This window comes from Perca flavescens, chromosome 2 (genome assembly GCF_004354835.1).
Source record: "Perca flavescens isolate YP-PL-M2 chromosome 2, PFLA_1.0, whole genome shotgun sequence".
NCBI lineage: Eukaryota > Metazoa > Chordata > Actinopteri > Perciformes > Percidae > Perca > Perca flavescens.
Genome location: NC_041332.1, coordinates 40,365,404 through 40,385,558, shown reverse-complemented (window position 1 = coordinate 40,385,558; position 20,155 = coordinate 40,365,404). Strand labels below are relative to the sequence as shown.

Here is a 20,155-nt window from a genome sequence, read left to right as displayed (position 1 = left end):
CATAGACATTTTACAGACCAAACAATTAACTGATTTATCAAAGTAAGAATCGACGGATGACTTGATAATGAAAACATTAAATTGCTGGGTTGTTTTTTTCCAATTGCTAACATGCATTGGACAAAACTCACTTTGTCAAAACTCTTCACACAATCAGCGAAACAAAAGTCTACGTGGACCAAACTGTGAATCATTTTTCATTGCTTTCACACGAAATGCAGTCAATGACAACACTCATCAAAATCCGTTAAACTCTTTTCACATTCATCCTCCACCACCAGAACACTAGAAATCTGCAGCACATTGTCCAAATGTTATCACACCTTTAAAACACATTCAAACGAGAATGATGGCAAATGCTGTGCAATTCTGCAGTAATATAATTGAAATATATAAAACATCTTATCAAAATATTTACAATAGAATGAATTAATAATCATTCACAACAGAAAGATGAGACAGAAGATGTGATGTTGATAAAAACGTGTGGCCAAATGCACACACACTGAACAGTATGAGTGATCATTCTATATATGGTGTTGATGTGTTTTTCTTTTAGCTGTGGAATTTTAGGTAAAATATGTTGTTTGAACTTTTTAGTTTCTTACAAGTTAATCACAATATGCAAATGAATAAAGTCTATTGAAGCTAATTTCTGATTCATTTTTGTTCCATATACATAGTCCTTATAGTAGATTCAATGAAGTGAAAAAGTGTTATTTTTACTCTATAATAAAATACTGATTCATGTAAAAAAAAACATTCAAACTTCAAAGATGAAAGTTCATCATTGCTCCCTGTCGTTAGTGTTTTTAGGTCAGTGAGTTATACAATACCGGTCAAAAGTTTGGGGTCACTTAGAAATGTCCATTCCACTCCATGTCCATTCCAGCTGAGATCAGTTGCATTGTTTTTTAACCAGGGCAGCAGTTTTCAGATTACACTATGTGCTTACAGAATTGCAAAAGGGTTCTTGACTGATGTAGAAAGAATTGGCTGATCTTTAATGCAATATCTACATTGCCCATTATCAGCAACCATTCATCTAATGTTCCAAAGGCACATTCTGTTTACTAATCTGATATCATTTTAAAAGAATAACTGAGAAAACATTGGAGAACCCTTTTGCAATTCTGTAAGCACATAATGTAATCTGAAAACTGCTGCCCTGGTTAAAAAAACCAATGCAACTGATCTCAGCTGGTATTCTGTCTGTAATGGAGTGGAATGGACATTTCTAAGTGACCCCAAACTTTTTTTTTAGCTTTCTGAGTGAGAAGTGAGAGTGTTTTGGCCCACCGAGACATGCATGAAGTGTTTTGGGTGGTTGGAGTGAGTTTTGGAGGTGAGATCAACTGCTCGGCCAATAAGCATGTTGGTAATGCAGCCTGTCTGAAAAAGTGGCTTCAGTAGTGCCCGATGGTTGTTAGCAGGAAAAAATAAAACTGACATTTTATATTGATACATTTTAATGGTTTAGAATTATTTTGCCTCCCCCTAATTTATACTTCCTGTGAGATGATTTCTGACATAACTGAGACATTACTGACAAAAGTGCTACCAGGAGGCCATCTGATTTGTCAACTGTCTAAAAAGAGAAGTCAGTGTGTGGTACATTGGAATGTGGTGCATTTTCCTTTCTTTTTTTTTTTAATGTGGGTCTTGTGCATTTTTTGACAACATAACAATAAGGTAATTGAATCAAGGATGCTATCCTTGTGATACTTTGTGCTGGGCATTTGTGTGTGTTTGTGTGTGTGTGTGTGTGTGTGTGTGTGTGTGTGTGTGTGTGTGTGTGTGTGTGTGTGTGTGTGTGTGTGTTTTGGGAGGTATTGGAAGAATTCAAGGTGAGAACTGAGATTGGATATCAAGCAGATCAGGTTCAGATTGGGTTTCATATCTGTCACACTGTAATGGGAGTATTGATAAAGTGTCATGTCAGAATTGAACACACATATACATGCACGTACGCACACACACACACACACACACACACACACACACACAGGCTCAAACCTTCACACCTATGTACACATTTGCTCTTTCAACCTCCCTTTCAACATCCCTTTTTATAGACAACACAGTATATACCTGTTTTCGTTATACAGTGTTATTCCATCGCTCTCTCTGTCTCGCTCACACACACACACAATCATTAGTATGTGGTGCTGTGTAATAGCTGGATCAATAGCTGTGCTGTTCTTACAGGATCATTTGGCCTCTGAAGCAAATGCTCTGACAGCCACTACATCATTAGGACATTACCACTCGCCTGCTCTCTCTTCTCTCTCGATTTTTATCTGCCCCTCTCTCTCATTCACTCCTTCCTTCTCTCGCTTTTTCCTTTTTGCTCTTCACAAACATTAGAACAGTTCCACTGTGCCCTCCTTTTCCTCCTTCACTGCTTCCTTCTTACTGACACTGCTTTAACACAAAGTTGCACATGTTGCCTTTGATGCTCTATTTATATTATAACACAATTCTCACTGTACTTTCTTTATATTTCAAAGTCCCATATTGTTTTCCATGTTTCTTTTGATTATAAAGCAGGTATAGGTGCTATATACATACTGTGAAATACTATCAAAATGCTCAATCCACAGGGAAATGCACACAGCCCGTAGGTAAACGGTGCCTTCAAACGAGCTGTCAAGACTTTCGTACGGTTGTGATGTCACATCTATACTATACGTAGGTAGAAACTGCAGCTACAGTGCCATTACAGTCATTCCCCGGCTGCAATGATGGTGCAGAGACACTGAGAGCGCAGATGCGGAAGACCCGCAAACACTGACCAATCAGGGCAGACTGGGCTTTTTTGTGGCTTTTCAAACAGGGCAAATACAAGTATAGTCAGACAGACGGTATAAAAAATGTTTGAACATTAAAGCATGCAAACCTGTAGTAGTAGGAACCATACATGCAAGTAACAACCTGAAATGATTAACTAAGGGATCTTTAATGTGTACATCATTGAAGATACACCAGGACTAACATTACAGTAAAATGAAAAACTGTGTAAGACAATGTTTTTTGTGCTGATATGGCCTTACACTAGATGCATCCCTGGTGAACACTGAGATGCAATCGTTCATTGTCACCGTGAAGACATTCTGTCACTTGAAGCGATGGGATTTGTCAGCAATTACAGTACCATGGTGGTACATCAATTGTGCCCATGCTAACAGAGATAATTAAATACACTGCAGAGGGAGTTGGAAAGTGTGTGTGTGTGTGTGTGTGTGTGTGTGTGTGTGTGTGTGTGTGTGTATGTGTTAGAGGTATTTTTCTTGTGATTAATTTAAAGATGAACCAACCTGTACAACCAATGGGAAAGCAATTGAGCATTTGGAACTAAAATTAGGAGAAGGTGACTTGAATCCGATGGACTAATTACATATTTTCCTGAGAATGGATGAATAGCCACCACCCTACGAATGTCTCACCCACCTCCTCCATCAGTGGTGCCCCCAGACATTTTTCATAGCAGTGGCAAGATGAATATCCTGGGGTGGCACACCAAAACCAAAACATAACTGAAGGCACTAGGATCAGGCAATGGTTAGGGTTAGGGTTAAGGTTAGGGTTAGGGTTAGGTGCCTTGACGGTTGACGGTTGCAGTGCTGCCTTGAAGTCGACGTTGGGGGCTTAAAACACCATCGAGCGTATCTAATGTGCATAGACTGATACTAGTATAGTTAACATTTTGAGTTCCACATAAATCCGGTTTTAATGTGCTATGTGTCTGTGTATACTAGAGGTGTGACTCGTCCCACGAGATCTCATGAGATTAAGACTTCTCGTCGAGGTAGAAAGTGTCTGGCGATATCAGTCACAGGTGCAGAGCAGCCGCCAGCAAACGGACTTGGGCGATTTTAGACCCTTTTTAGGGGGGCTCAAGCCTTTTTTTTTTTCATCATCATCATTCATTTCATCTCAGCCCACATAAAAAATATAATAGTAAAACACTTTTCTTTTTTAAAATCTATTTTAGTGCTTAAAGTGAGAGTTTGCGAACGTGTCTGTTAGTGACAGAGGACAAACAATTACAGGATCAAAGGGCTTAAAACAGTTTAATATCCTGCGTCGCTGTCACCGATGCTATGCACCTGTAACCCAGTCAAAGAAAGGGTTAACAGAAACGTATTTAATACTTTTGCAAGGCACTGTATCCGTGTCACATTCTAATTAGGGGCTGAGCCCCCCTAAAGGTCTGATCCTAGAATCGCCACGGAGAGGAGTCTGGCCTGGTTGGACTTGTAATACATCTGACTTTGAAGATGAGTCTGTCTTTGACCTCTGAGTTAGCAGAGAAGATCCCCCACCCGTTCACCAAAGCTGACTCGCAATAGAGGAGTTGCAATTGTACAAAGCTGCGGGTAAAACCCAGCAATAGAATATTAGAGGGTACGGCCGCTTTCTCTCTCTCTCTCTCTCTCTCTCACTCGTGCCCGACACACACACACACACACACACACACACACACACACACACAGGCTGCAGCGTGCAGTACGCAGATTGCTCTTTTTCTCTGTCTTTTTTTAAATGAGTCCAAAGTTCAACCATGAGTTCTACAAAAAACTGTGAGTGCCTTGGAAAATACTTGTTTTCTTAACCCTGTGACGCCTGAATTTATCCACAATTATATAAACAAATTTATTATGTGTGTTTCTGGCTCCAAGCTGATGCTAAATTAAGTTGAGATTGTTAATTTGTCTATAGCATATAGAATAGATATAAATGTAGGTATGATGCAAATTAGCGACAACAGGCATTCATGGTAAAATTCTTTACAAAATGGTAAAATTTTCCCATCTCAGATATGTAGATTTTATTCATGTCACAAAGTAATTGACAAATAAATGAATCTTGACAACAGCAAGAAAGAAAACACTCTCCTACTCCCTAACATTGACAGTAGTCTTTTTAGGGTTAGGGTTAGGGTAAGGGGTTAGGGTTAATTTCGCTTCCGTGAACTGGATGTAGTTCCCACTCCGACCAGTCCTACGAGAAACCAGTGCATGCAAAAGGTTCCTAGGTATGTATCGAATGTAAACAAACCGGCATTGGGGGAATACACACGCTATCTCGCCTGCAGTCGGAATAGAAGGGGTTTGATGCAAATTAGCGACAGTCGGCGTTAAGGGGTTAATTTGCATGTGGTTTTTGGGGGCTTTTTTAATTATATAATACTTAAATAATAATAATAATAATAATAAGCGAGAGAGCGAGACATCCAGGGCTGTAGCCTATCGACGCCTCTGCTTGGTTACGTTGTTAACTTGGATCTCTGAGTAAAGACTAATTTTCCAGTCACATTTCTTAATTGACGTTTTCTTTAAAATAGTGTTACAAAAATCTTGTCTCTTCTCATTCTCATGAACCCAATCTCGTGTCTCGTCTCGTGAGCTGGGTGTCTCTTCTTCAAATAGGTTGTCCTTTTCCCTACAAAGACAAATTGACAGCTTTAATTTGAAGGAGTGCATTGATTGTAAGGAAAAAAACATTTACTGGGAGCAGTTGCTGTCTTTTTGTAAACAGAAGTATTATATTCAGCACCACTGTCTTTTTCCATTTTTTACACACACATACACACACACACACACACACACACACACACACACACACACACATGCTAGCCTTCCCAGAAGTGTCTGGAAAGCTAGTGATAGTGTGGCTGACCTCAGCATATGGGTGATTTATTGAGAAACTTCACAGACCAATGCACGCGACCACACACACACACACACACACACACACACACACTCACACGCAGCCCTGTTGTCTCCTTACTTTCATCTCTTTTAGTCACATACAAACTCACACTCTCCCACACTGCTGTCTGTCCTTGGCAGCTATTTCTAGTGTCATATGGCTCCTACTAAATGTGATTTGACACTAACAAAGGCTGTTTAGCTGAATTTGTATGTGTATGAAGTGTGTGTGTGTGTATGCAGGCCTGTTGAGTGGGTAGGCCAGTCTGTCTCTCAGCCATCCTAAAACGACACTTGGCATTGTTTCTTCCTTTCACTGATTCTCCTCTGTATAGCCTAACCGTACACAGTACAGCATCATGTAAACAAGTAAATACATTTAGAAAAAATGACACATATTTTAGTAGGCTAAGACTGATGTGGAAATATGCTAACTTGTCTTATCTCTGTATGTCTCCAAGTTATGGCTGATGTGTTTGTTATGTCAGAATCTCTCCTTCTTTTCCACCTCCGTCCCTGGTATGCCTGCAGCTTATGCGGAAAATCTGCCATGTGCGATACCATTGTTCAATATTACAATGACAATAAGACTTTATATTACATATTACAGTGTGCATATGAGCTATACATTTTCCTGTTTCAACAACCAGTTAACTCATTTAATGCTCCAGGTTTTGTGATGAGCTGAATTGCATGTAATGACATCAGAGACTGAATCTTAAAGTGCTCATGTTATGCTCATTTTCAGGTTTATAACTTTATTTAGAGGTTGTACCAGAATAGGTTTACATGGTTTAATTTTCAAAAAACACCATATATTTGTTGTACTGCACATTGCTACAGTCCCTGTGTTGAGCTCTCTGTTTTAGCTACAGAGTGAGACATCTCACTTCTGTTCCATCTTTGTTGGGAGTCGCACATGTGCAGTAGCTAGGTAAGGACTACTAGCCAGTCAGAAGCAGAGTATGAGGGTGTGCTACGCTAGCAGCTAGGCTAGCATTATAATGTGTGTTACAAAGTGACGCATGTTTTTCACAGAAGTAAAGGCTGGACTACAATAGAGCTGTTTGGAGCAGTTTGTGAACAGTGTTTTCTGTTGGAGATGGTAAGTCCCTTTGGGGTGGAGTTTGGGCTTTTTCACTCTGTAAACCTATTACATGCACAAAAAGATATATAACACAATAAAGGAAAGGGACAATTCCAAAAAGCATAATATGAGCACTTTATAGTCTATCAGAAGTAGAGATGGTCCGATACCGGCTCCGACACTGCCTAAAACGCTGGTATCGGTATCGGGAAGTACTGGAATTTATGCACCAATCCAATACCACGTAATAAAGCCCTAAAGAAAATCTACGTTAAAGTAGTTTATTTATGTTCTTTTTCTGTTATAACTGACTGTCAAACTGGAGAATAAAAGAAAGTTCTGTGGCATTCATTGTTTGTGTTTGTTTATGTTTCACAAAGAGATTAACCTGAGCCAGACCGACAACAAAGATAGACATAATATCGCAAAACAATTGAGACACAGCCAGTAAAGTCATCCTGACTGGTCCTGGCTAACGCCGCCATGCTAACCCTGCTAACTGCTAACGTTACCGGAGGAGCAGGCAAGCGGACGACGGCTGTTAACAACGTGTAGCCTGTTCAGTGGCCGTAGCCGACATAGGTGAGATATTTTAAGCCAAGAGAGGGGGGCTGTAAATCAGGAGGATTGTGAGTTTGCAGTGTGTTTAGCGATAAAGTGCGTCTTTCAGTTGGGTGGAGGGGACAGCGAGGTTGTTGTGTTTTTAGCGGTTCCTACCGTAATTCTAAGCAGAAAAAGTTTGTCTGTCAGTTGGTTACGGAGCTCCGCGTGAGCACGGGCTTTTATGACTGTCAACATAGCCAGCATCTACCGTTAGCTACTCCGCTGTGCTGTGAAGTAATGTCTGGCTATGTGAGACAAGAGTCTAGCAACATTGTTGTGGATGCTCTGGTCTCAGCCTGCGTGAACTTTGAGTCTGGGGAGGATGGGATGGGGGAGACGACTGTCTCTAGTATTTTGAATTTGTACTGCATTAACTATTTTAAATACTAGCTGTCAGTATTACATATTGCACCTTTAACTGTTAAAATAGCAATTTGATTTTATTTGTAGTAACAAATCATAACAGGAGTTATCTCAAGACACTTTACAGATAGAGTAGGTCTAGACAAAGACCCAACAGTTTCCATGTCAGTCATGTGCAATTCCTAAAATAATTGCTAATTAGCTACATATTGCACCTTCCATGGTCATGTTAAATAAAGTAATACAAAATAAATAAAAAATCCACTGAAAATAGGGCATTTCTGTAAAACAATCTGTGCTATGTAACATTATTCCAGCATGTATCTTGTGAAAAAACAGTAAATATAATAATGAAAAGAGAAATAAAAAAATGTTAAACCAAATGTTACACCAAACATTCAACATTCAAATTGATTAATTGCGGTCTTCACGATTAGCTAATCACATTCTTTCAAACTGCGTGTTTGTGTTTGCTCCAGAGAGATGGGGGGGGATTACTGGTTTTAGCAACAGAAAGTTGCCAAACACACTCACACACATGCATAAGGGCCTGCATGTGAGCCCTCTCTGCTTCCATCTACATCAGCGTGATGAGCGGATGGAGGCTTTTAACTAATCACATCATCTAAAAGGAGAGAACAAAGGAGAGAGTGAGAGAAGAACGGGAAGGAGAGGGGGAAAAAAAATCATAAGCTTGTGTGAAAGGAAGGTGAAACATTTCTTATGAATGAGTCATCCACTTTCTATTACTCTGTCTCCCTCTCTCGGACCTCCCCTACACCTCCCCACTCTCTCAGGTCTTATCTCCTTCATATTGCACACTCAAGGTATTTGTAATCCGCTTATACTTGTTCAGCCTTCTTTTACATTGTAACTTAATATGGGCCATGCCCCTGTGTGTGTGTGTGTGTGTGTGTGTGTGTGTGTGTGTGTGTGTGTGTGTGTGTGTAATAGATATAAGGTAACAGTCTTACTGTATTTAACACCTGCCACTGTGCATCTCTCCCTTTTGTCTCTCTCGAATGAAGAATTCAAGGTGAAAAGTTCACAACGTAGCTGTTCTTGTACATGGATAGAAAGTAAATAAAGGAAGTTAAGATATACACATGCAGTATTTGCGATGGCATGCCGGAAACAACAGGTGGAGTGAAAAAGGCATGAAGAAATTATTGGAGGAAAAAGGACATATAGTCAGACATGAAAATTATATAAAGAGAGAACAAAGTGCTTACTTAAGCCTCTTTCACACATGTACTACAACCCTGAACTAATCTAGACTGTATTATAATAACATAGCATCAGTTTGATCAGACATTAAACCTATTCTACCCTGCCAGCTCCCTGTTAAAAAAAAAGCGATTGAGCCAATGTGTGAATAGAGCAGCTCATTGTCCAGATAATTCCCAGTAAGCGAGTGGGCTTTTTGATGACGTTTCTATCGTGTGGCTGGTGCAAACGTGGAAGAAAACAAACATCCGAGGGTAAAGAAGAAGAGTAATTTACACGAAGACACCAACGAAACTGGAAAGATGACGAGATTCGGACATACATTACCAATGTATCCAGCTAATTTAAATAGCTCCCGTTACTGTCTTGTGTGAACAGTTAACTTCATTCAATATTGTATGTGGTGTTTTCTTTTACGGTGTGCAAATGTTCCACCAAAATAAGTTTCTTCCCGAGACTATTTTTGCTGAGCCACCGTCTCGGCATTCTGAATTTAGTGACGTCCATGACGATTGGGATTGGATCAAAGAAATGCAGACAACCCAGAGCTTTTTTTCTCCTATGCTGAAATGTATGTGTGGTGTAGCCAGACCTATCTCCACAGCACTGTGGAGATAGGTCTGGCAATGCGATACTAACTCTTTGATAAAGAGCAAGATATCTCAACAACTACTGGCCACACTGACATGCATTTAGAAATGGGTATTTATGGTCCAATTACTTTCTACGTAGTGCCACTGTCAAGTCTAAATGTCGCATGTCTTATCTATGACAAGATCCCTTATCACTAGTATATAATTTACACCTATGCACAGTATGTGTGTTGATTTTCATGGTAACCAGAGGATGATATCTAGTATTTCCACAAGTGACATAATCAGGCCAAAAATATCAAAATATATTCAATACAATTTTATTTATAGTGTCAAATCATAACAGACATTATCTCAGGCCACTTTACAGATAGAGTAGGTCCTGGCCACACTCTATAATTAACAGAGACCCAACAAATCCCCCCAAGAGCAAGCATTTGGTGCGACAGTGGCAAGGAAAAAGTTATTTTAAACAGGCAGAAACCTTGAACAGAACCTGACAAAAATGACATAATAATTATAGCAGTGCATAATGGAAAGACATGATGAACAGTGGCAATTATAGTAACAGTACAGATAATAGAACTGTGACTAATAATAAAAATAATAGTAGTAGCAAAGGGCATCCCTCATAGGGTACTATGAGCATATTAAGATATAATGGTGCCTGATCATTAAGAGCTTTGTAGGTGAGGAGGAGGATTTTAATTCAGTTCTGGATTTTACAGTGCAGAGAAGCTAATACAGGACAAATATGATCTCTTTTCCTAGTTCTTGTCAGTACCCGCGCTGTCACATTCTGGATTAACTGATTCTTAAGGGACTTGTTGGAGAAACCTGATAGTAAGGAATTACAATAATCTTTTTATGAACTATGATAATCTGGTTATGGGTCACATCAAGGTGCCGTCGCACTCACTCTTTCTCATTTAACTGAAGTTAACGTTATATTCAGGAACTATGTTCTTCGGGGGTTTTCACCGTTGTCGCTTCCACAACAGATCAGCACATCACAGGTTGTAATATCTGGCTTAAAAAAAATGTACAGCTGTGCAAATTACAATTAAAATGTATGGAAATGTGGCGCTGTGTCTCCCTCCATGTTGCAGAAGAGCCTGTGAGCGGGTGGGGGTGGGGTTGCACGTAGAGTGTGAGAGGAGAGATGGAAACACAGACACAGCTTTACAGAAGAAATTTGTCAACCAAAGGGTCACAAAACATCAAACTATATTGATATAAACGGTATTGTCTTAGCCCATATCTTGCTTCAAATATATCCATGTACCTTAAAAAGTCGATATACTGCAGGGGGTGATGGAGTTTGTGAAAATGATATAGTTAAAATGTTATGATTAAAGAAGCTCACAAAGTCGTCACTACTCAGAGCTATAGGAAGAGATGGCTCGCTAGAGCTGTGACTCTCTGTCAGCCTGGCTAGAGTGCTGAAAAGAAACCTTGGGTTGTTCTTATTTTCTTCTATTAATGATGAGTAATATAGGCTGCTCTGGCATTTCTGAGGGCCTTCCTTAACGTTTCAAGACTGTGTTGCCAGACTAAATAAGATTTTTCCAGATTCGTGGAACGCCATTTACTTTCAAGTTTCCGTGAGGTTTGTTTTAACTTGCGGGTTTGGGAGTTATACCATGGAGCTAACTTCCTTTGTTTCATCATCTATTTTTTTTAGGAGCAACAGAGTTAATGTCATCCGCAGTGAGCCTGCAGCACCGTCTACAAAAGGATCAATTGGGTAGGGATTAAAGTCAAAAAATAGGAGTGAGACATGGCATTGAATTAAATGCCGTTGAAATCACTTCCTTAAAATGTAGCTACAGCACCATCAGCTAGACATCTAATGTAGAAACTTTAACCTAGTGGCGTTTAGTCGGGTAATACAATTTCAAAAGTTATTAAAAAATAATCTGATAATAAAAGATTCTTTGGAAATACTATTACATTTTCAATTCTGATACCATATGCCAGAACAAGGTTGAGGGTGTGGTTAAAACAGTGAGTGGGTTTATGTACACTCTGACTGAAATCAATTGAATCTAAAAGTGAGATAGATGCAACACTATGGCTATCGTTCATTGTCCACGTCAATATTAAAATCACCTACAATAATTACATTATCTGATTTAAGGATTAAACTTGATAAAAACTCTGAAAATTCAGAGACAAATTTAGAGCGCGGTGGCGGTACACAACAACAAAATATTGTTTTTCAGATTGGGTGTGAAAGACTCAAAGCAAGGCTTTCAAACGAGTTCTAATTTAGTTTAGGTTTAAGATTGATTAAAGTGACGGTTCGGAGCAATTTCACCCTAGGGTCCTTTGCACCATGACCTCGAGCCAAACACCCCCCCCAGAAGCTTTTTTCACCTGGGTTGAACATTGGGAGAGTTAGCGTAGAGCAGCGTTATCAGCTGAATAGCTTAGCACAGGGGCTAATGGATCCAGGTTTGTATCTGGTAAATGACCCCACTAATAATGCCCGAAATGATACCAAACTTCTACACTAGTACAAATAGGTTATGCATTCATAAAACGATGGATTGGAAAGTTTGTAAGTACATCAGAAGTGTATGTAAATGACACTTGCCTGCTGGCTTCTGCTCTCTGCTGTTGTTGCTGCCGGCAGTAAGACGAGTGCTTAGGGACGTCTACAAATTACAACACCGAAAAGAGATACAACAAAAATATTTATTAATTTAACTTTTTCTTTAAAAGTAAGTGCTGTAGTATAACTAGCAGGAGACAAGTTATAGGTAAGTTTGGAGACATTATCTTATTTAATATGATGATTCATTTAGACTGAACATATTCTTCATGACACAGCCATGTTTCGGTAAGACAGAAAAGATCAATATGTTTATCTGATATCAAATCCTGACTAGTTCTGCTTTAGATGACAGAGATCTGATAATAAAATTGCACATTTAATTCTCCAATTATATTATGCTATTGCAGTGGTGGTGTTAATTTATTCATGTTTTTTTTGTATAACTCCTCTTTGGTTTGCTTTTGATTTAATTAATTGAAGTGGTTTGGGGGCCAGTGACCCTTGTTAGGGAACTATGAGTGGGTACCTGCTCTAATGGAAGCACAGAGAAGCGTGTAGGACAGCAGCTCTGCTTCCTGGTCTCAACTCAGGGTTGTCATGGTTTAAAAGGCAAATGGCAATTAAATGTACTTGTGTGCATTCACGCTCCACAGAGGATAAACCTTTTTTAAGTTTGGCAATTTAAGGACCTAAGCTGTAGTAGTTTTATGGGGACAAATATTTTAAACCATCTACTGCCAAGGATCTCAGACTTTTTTTTTGTCTTTTTTTTATTTTGGGGTAATGGACATTTGAGCCTCTGGTCACTAGTACAGCCGTTACCTGTACACTTTAAACTCCGAAATCTCGGTGTTAGGGCCCTGACACACCAATATAATAAGAAGAAGAAGACGAAGAAGAAGAAGAAGAAGCAGAAGAAGAAGAAGAAGAAGAAGAAGAAGAAGAAGAAGAAGTTTATTTGATATAGCACCTTTTACAGACAAAGTCACAAAGTGATTCACATGATAAACATTTGTTAAAATACAGTAGTATCCAACAGAAGATAAGCAAGCAAAAATAAATAAAATACCAATGGAAATAAAAGATTAAAAACTTAAAACCCAAAGTTACAAACATGAGACCAAAGCGAGTTTAAACAATTGCGTCTTCATCTGCTTTTTAAAAGCATCAACCGAGATGGCAGAACATAAGACAATAGCAAGGGCGTTCCACAGAGTCGGAGCCGCCACTTTAAATGAACGGTCACCTTTAGTTTTGAAGCGAGTGCGAGGGCCCACCAGTAATCCCCGGTAAACCAAGGCGGCTGTCGGTCAATCCATCTAACTGGCTGTTCAGCTAGAAAACAGCAGTGAGAAAAGCAAACAAACGACTGTGAGCGCGCACACAGAAGGCTCTTATTTTGCATCTCATTTGATCAATCCAGTACACATACAAAACTGGCCAAAAATGACGATTGAATATTCCATCTAAAAAAACACAATGGTTTGGATTGGAATAAATAATATATTTGCACATTATGTCCATAATGTGGCAAATGTACGAGATATACATAAATACTTGTGTTGGTATATTCATTTCAACAATAACATCTAACATCGTCTTTTTAAAGATCTCTACATACCTACACATTATATAATATTAGTATTATAGTATCATTAATATTATATTAATAATAATTGTAATTATTTTTATTAAGAGTAATAGTAGTAGGGCTTAAGCCTTTTACTTTTGTTACTGTAGCCATTAGCATGTCATTGACAATTAAACAGTATTACATTGGTAAAAATACTGCAAACAAATAACAAAATTGGTAGCTTCTTTATTAAAACTAGTGTAAATAGGTTCTCTCATCCTTCTCCCTGTAGAGAAAAAATATAAATGTTGGTATAGTGGGCTCTTTTATCAGCTTTACGCTTCTTTCACAATCTTCAATCAACTAGAAAGTCAAGTCGAGCTCAGTTTAAGCTGGGCAGCGCCCTCTTTTATTGTGTTATATGAAGCAAGCCCAATCTAACTCCAGGGGAACATGGAGTCCCGCCCTGTGTGTGTGTAGGTGTGTGTGTGTGTGTGTGTGTGTGTGTGGGTGTGTGCGTGCGTGCGTGCGTGCGTGCGTGCGTGTGTGCGTGACTGCGTGCGTGCATGCTTTCCATGAGATTTGGGAACTACTCTGGATAGAAAAGGTAAACCAGCAAATATCATTACCAGCTGGATTCAATCATGCCATGCTCTCATAGGCATGCTCTCTCTTTCTCTCTCTCTCTCTCTCTCTCTCTCTCACGCACGCACACACACACACACACACACACATGCACACAAAAACATGCACATACACACAGCTAGTCGTGGAATATGAGGTCTTTAATTGAAACCTTCTATTTGTTTATAACCCCACAATCTCTCCTAACGCACAAAACACACACTTCCTACAGCTTTTGATAACAGCTTGGTTGCTGCTATTGGATACAGAAGATAAAGAGGGAGAGAGGGAAACTGTTTCTTATTGCATTTTTTAGTGGTTGTTTTAAATAACCTGGAATAGTTTCAGTATGTTCTTCTCATGACATTACAGTTCAGGTCTGATCAAAATAACTAGTTTGACCTACATGAAGAGCTTAACTGGGATTATTTTGACCAGCTTTTCTATGGCAAGGCAACCCAGGATGAGAATGTATCACAATATGGTTAAAGTTTCTCATCCTTGGGTTTTGGACCTGGGGAGAATAAAGTAGATTAGAAGTGTACAAATATAACAAAAAAATAAAATAAAAATCCTCACCTTTTTTTTCTCCAGCCAAGAAAGTCTTTGAACATTTCTGTGTTCTCATCCTAAATCTCTTTTAGGATGCTTGTCTGTTCCAATTGGGATTCACCAAAGAATTCTAACTCCAGAAACTTGCCGAATATGGCTTGTTTTAGCCCGATGAATGTCACCTATACATGAGTGGATGCGCGATTGTGAGCTGAAATCATTACCATAATCACTGGCCCTAAAATTGCCACATAAGGGGCCGATCACACCGAGCAAAACACTGTGGTGGACCTGTGGAGTGGGGGTGCGCAACCGGCGATTAAATTAATGGAAAACAACAATGGATTCATGCAGAGAGAGAGCAGCAAAATTAGCGGTTTGCAGGCTAATATAAGTGTAAGTGATTAGCATAAGCAATATACAGGTTAATTAAAGTGATGTCGGTTGTCATTTACGGTCAGTTAGAGTCAGTAAAGGACAGTAAAACATTTAGTTATTGTTGTCCAACCCCAGCAGTTCATATGGTGTTAGTTTGTAGTTTTATATACAGTGTTGTGTACATGCTAACAGACAGACAGCTTTATGCTGTCAAAAAGCAAGGAAGTGGTAAAGTAGTAAAGCCCGCCTCTTGCTGGATTTGATTGGCAGCCTGTGCCAAGTGTGACATTTACTAGCGGTGTGAACGGTGCGCCTTCCGCTGAAAAGTTGAGAATATTTTACATTTGAAGCGCTTCTAAAAACTGCTGGAAAAACAGGATGCACGGCACAAGAAGCAAAAGTTCACTCCAGGCACACTCCACCAGAGTAGAGCGCGGATCGGGACGCATTTTTCTGTCTGAGCCCGGCCCGTGTCCGACAGAGCAGTAACCGAGACCTGACCCGAGCCTGACAGGCATTAAGATATTTTAGTTAAAATCTTGGTTTTTTTCTCATACTAATGACACATGTACGTTTGTTTGTGTGGAAAGCCCGCTTTTATTAAGCAACTGTAGGAAGGCATTCGGATCAGCATCAGCGCACACGGGGCAACAAGCGCACGTTAGCACAGGCGCGCACCTACATAATAAGCTGTTTTAAAATTTAAAATGACCGAGCCTGACGCAAACCCAAACATAATTTCTAAATATCTGTCTCGGTTCGGGTATCCATCCTCTACACCATAGGAAAACAATGGCTTTGCTAGCGACGCTTCTCTGTGTGATCGGCCCTGTTCCATCCATTTTTGGGCAGTTTCATTCACAAAATGTTAACAAAAGAGTAAGAAGAAAACTAAAGTTACATCAACTTTGTTGATTTTGAAGAGTTTTAGAGGTAATTTACCTTTAAATGTGATATTTTCTTTATATGGGCAGTATCACATCACTGCAGGAAAATTTGCACCACTGTAAAAATCTTGTTCAGTTTTGGTGGGACCATGCCTAAAGTTTACACTAACCTTGCTGTTAATTCTGGATTTTACGGTCTAGATTAGAGCTTCCTGTTTAATCACAGTGTCCTTTTTCTAGTCTGGCTATCACCAGACCAAGCTCAATCTTTTAAGATTGAGCATTAGTCTGGGGAGTCTGCTTTGTATTTCCTACTGCACAAGAGGCGTGATCAACAGGCATATTCAAATGACTCTGTACGCAATTGGAGAATCCTTCAACCAATCAGAGCAACGGGCATAGCAGCAACAGCGGCATCAACGGGTTGCTGCGCTTCGGTTGTCGCCATGTTGAATGTAACCAAAAAGCTGCTTGCCGTCGCTTCTCTATCGTCATGGTGTCAAACCCGCCAATAGTGCGCCAGGTGGATAAGCCAGTTTGTGATTGGTCCCCGCAGATTTGAAACGGAAGCAGGATAGATTAATGTACAGGTTTCCAGCCTGAGTCTCCTCCTGTCTCACCACACCACAACACACTCCTTTCTTTTTCTCTCTCTCATCTAGATAATTCATCTTTATCTCTCACTGTCCCCCATCATTCCCTCTCTTTATTCTTTCATTATTTATTTTCTCCGAGGAATAAAGGAAGAAGCTACAAATGAACACTCCTCCTTCTTGCCTATATACACAATCACACACACAATCACACACACTCCGCTCCTATCATTTTGTTCCATCAAAGTTGGTCTCTTTACCCTCCCCTACGAAATAACCAGTGATTCAGTACTAAGAAGCTGTGTGTGTGTGTGTGTGTGTGTGTGTGTGTGTGTGTGCACACAGTGCAGTATTAAATGCATCTTACATGATTACAGATTTTTGACACATCTTTGGTTGGTGTTGAAATCTTCCTTTTTAGTGTAACAGTGTGACAGATGTAAAGAAGTAGCTGTGTCACACAATACCACTAGCCCTAAATACACACAAACACACACACACACACATACACACACACACACACACCAGTAGTAGTAGTTGGCTAAACTACAATACATTTAGCACCAGCAGTGTTTCAATCCCTACGGAATTTTTACTGAGACTGATACTGGAAAGTATGTTTAAAATACTTAAAAATAACATTTACAAATTTTAAGAGGTTGTAAAGTTGTGTGGTTGCCCAAATAAAACATCTTTGTGTGGCCATAAATTTGGCATATTTTTATCATGTAACTCTGGAAAGGTAGTAATCTGTGTGGGTTTGTGCATGCTGGTGCGTGTGTGTGTGTGTGTGTGTGTGTGTGTGTGTGTGTGTGTGTGTGTGTGTGTGTGTGTGTGTGTGTGCGTGCGTGTGCGTGCGTGTGTGCGTGCACGCGTGCGTGCGTGTATGTGTTATAGTACATTGTATTTAAATCACAGGTGGGTAAAACAGCAGGTCGCCATCATTTATCCTCAATGGTTTAGTCCACCCCCATATGATCTTAGTCATCACTGTTATTTAGAATGGGCTGTGCAGAGGTTGACAGGGTACACACACACACACACACACACACACACACACCTTTCAGGCTACTCTCCCCTGCCACACACAAAGCTACAGGGTGCACTGGTCAAGATGATTACTGTTATTTGGAAGTCTGGCCAGGAGGCTGAATTACTTGAACTCATAGTGGCTCACACACACACACACACACACACACACACACACACACACACAGTGAGAGGGAGTTACGCTACGTTATCTCACCATCGACTCAAATCCCCTCATACTGAATGAAGGATTACGAAAAAAGAAGAACGCTCTCTTTTCTTTTCATCTCTTTTCCCTCCCTTCTTCTGGTTTAGTGCTCTCGCCTCATTGCTTCTTTCCCCTCTTTTATTCACCAGTTGGCTTGTTTAAGCCACTCTCTCCTTTCTCTTTGTCTTTCTCTCTCTCTCTCTCTCTCTCTCTCTCTCTCCCTCTCCTCCGTTTCCCCTCACACTACTCTTTCATTCCCATCTCTCTCTCTAAGGTTGTGAACTTGCCCAGTAGGGGTCCCATACAATGAAATGAAAGAGCTTAGGGACCCGTATCACACACGCCCTGCACACATACACACATTTAAATGGCGGGAACAGCTGAACTTGCACTGAAACACACACACACACACACACCTCTCCCTGTCTCTATCGATCACACATACACACAAACACACACACACACGCACGCACGCACACACACACACCATACACACTCTGAAGGCCTATAGAGTCTAGATTGTGTGTGTCAGTGGGGGGCACCAGCAAATACACTGGTGTTAGAAAAGCCTCACTGCTGGAAGGATGAAGATTGAGAGAAAAGAAAGAAAAAGAGAAGTGTCCAGTGAGTCCAAGCCGTCTCTCTTTCTACAGGGAGTTGGGATATAAACTAGGTGAATGGAAGGCCATGTTTTTCTCACTAAAGTTTGTATTCAGTGTGGGAAAACATTCAGAAATGTATGAGATTCAAATGTAATCTCCCTTCTCCTTGAGATATTCTTCCTTTTGAAACAGGGACTTTGAAGCAGAAAATCAAGAACACTTGTGAGTGTGTTTCAGTGAAGTTTAGGAAATATCAGTAACACAAGATGAGTAAAACACCTCACAGTAAGGTGAAACAATTTCCCATTGGTCCGAGATTTAAAGACATACTGTTAAGATATAATAGAAAAAAAAATGAATACATTTTTTTTATTTCTGCAACTTAATCTGCATAAGCACTAGACTTTTATACTGATGTGACCTGCATGTGTTGAATGGTATTCGGGCATTTTGCCAGCATTAGTGTGAAGTGACAGTATGAGTAATGAGTACTACAGCAACCCAGCGATGTTGGAAAGTATGTGGAACTTGAAATGCATATCAGTAACATTGGGGCTTTACGTTAAAAGATGAAAGTATCTACATTAACAGCTGGCATAGGCAGAAATTGCAGGGGGGGCCAGGTGGGGGGGGGGGGGGTCAGGAAGTAGCCCATCTGAGGGTTGTCTCTCCTAAAAATATTATTAAAAACCATGCTGTGTTTTGCAAGTAATATAATGCTATATACTTGAAATAATTGTGTGAGTGGTAAAACAGGTAGTCTCGCACTGCCAGACATTCCTCCACAGCGCTGCAGAGGAAGGTCTGGCTAATCCACACAGCATTCCTGGTTGGGAGAAAAAACGTGCTCTGGTTTATTGGCATTTCTTTAAACCAATCATAATCGCCTTGGGTGGCACTAAGCGCCGGACGGAGCCACGGTGCCTCTGCAAAATAGTCTCAGGAAAGAACTTGTTTTTGTGGAACGTGTGTACGTTCAAAAGTAGTTTTAGTTGTGCAACAGAAAACTCAGATTGGACAGATAGTCTAGCTAGCTGTCTGGATTTACCCTGCAGAGATCTGAGGAGCAGTTAACCATAGTCCTCACAAATCCACCGGAGTTTAGAACGCCAACACAAAGAAAGAGGAAGGTAACTGACATCCGGCCGAAAAGAAGGACATACGGCGAAATTTCCAGCGGCAATGGAGCAACCCCGGAAGTGGAAGATCATGGGTATAGACTTTAAAACAGGGGACCAGTGTTGAAACCCATATCCAGTCTTTTTTCTAATCTTGACTAGTCGTTTTGGTGTCTAAACTTAACTGTCGTCACCACAGGACAGTCACCTTTTTGTCGGCTAAACTCAACTTCAGCGGCTGCTGAAAAGACCGTGACCTCCCGGTGCTCTGTACCCAGCTGACAGTCACCTTTACTCAGCTAAATTTAACTATAAAGACCTCTAAACTGAACTGTCATGTGACCAGTCCTCACGTGACGAACAAAGTTTGAATCGCTTCAGTATTTTTGGTCAATTTAGTCAACTTTTTCATTGAATCAGAGATAAACGTAGAGAAGGATAATG

At 40.1% G+C, this 20,155-nt stretch overlaps 1 protein-coding gene across 1 annotated transcript in view; it reads left to right on the top strand.

Moving 5' to 3' along the window:
* Positions 1-3,788, top strand: part of LOC114563115 (teneurin-3-like) — a 100,928-nt gene extending 97,140 nt beyond the window's left edge. Inside the window, exon 8 of the mRNA XM_028589918.1 lies at positions 3,759-3,788. Within this exon, the coding sequence (XP_028445719.1) occupies positions 3,759-3,788 (30 nt within the window). The remainder of the gene's footprint in view (positions 1-3,758) is intronic.
* The last annotated feature ends 16,367 nt before the right edge of the window (positions 3,789-20,155 follow it).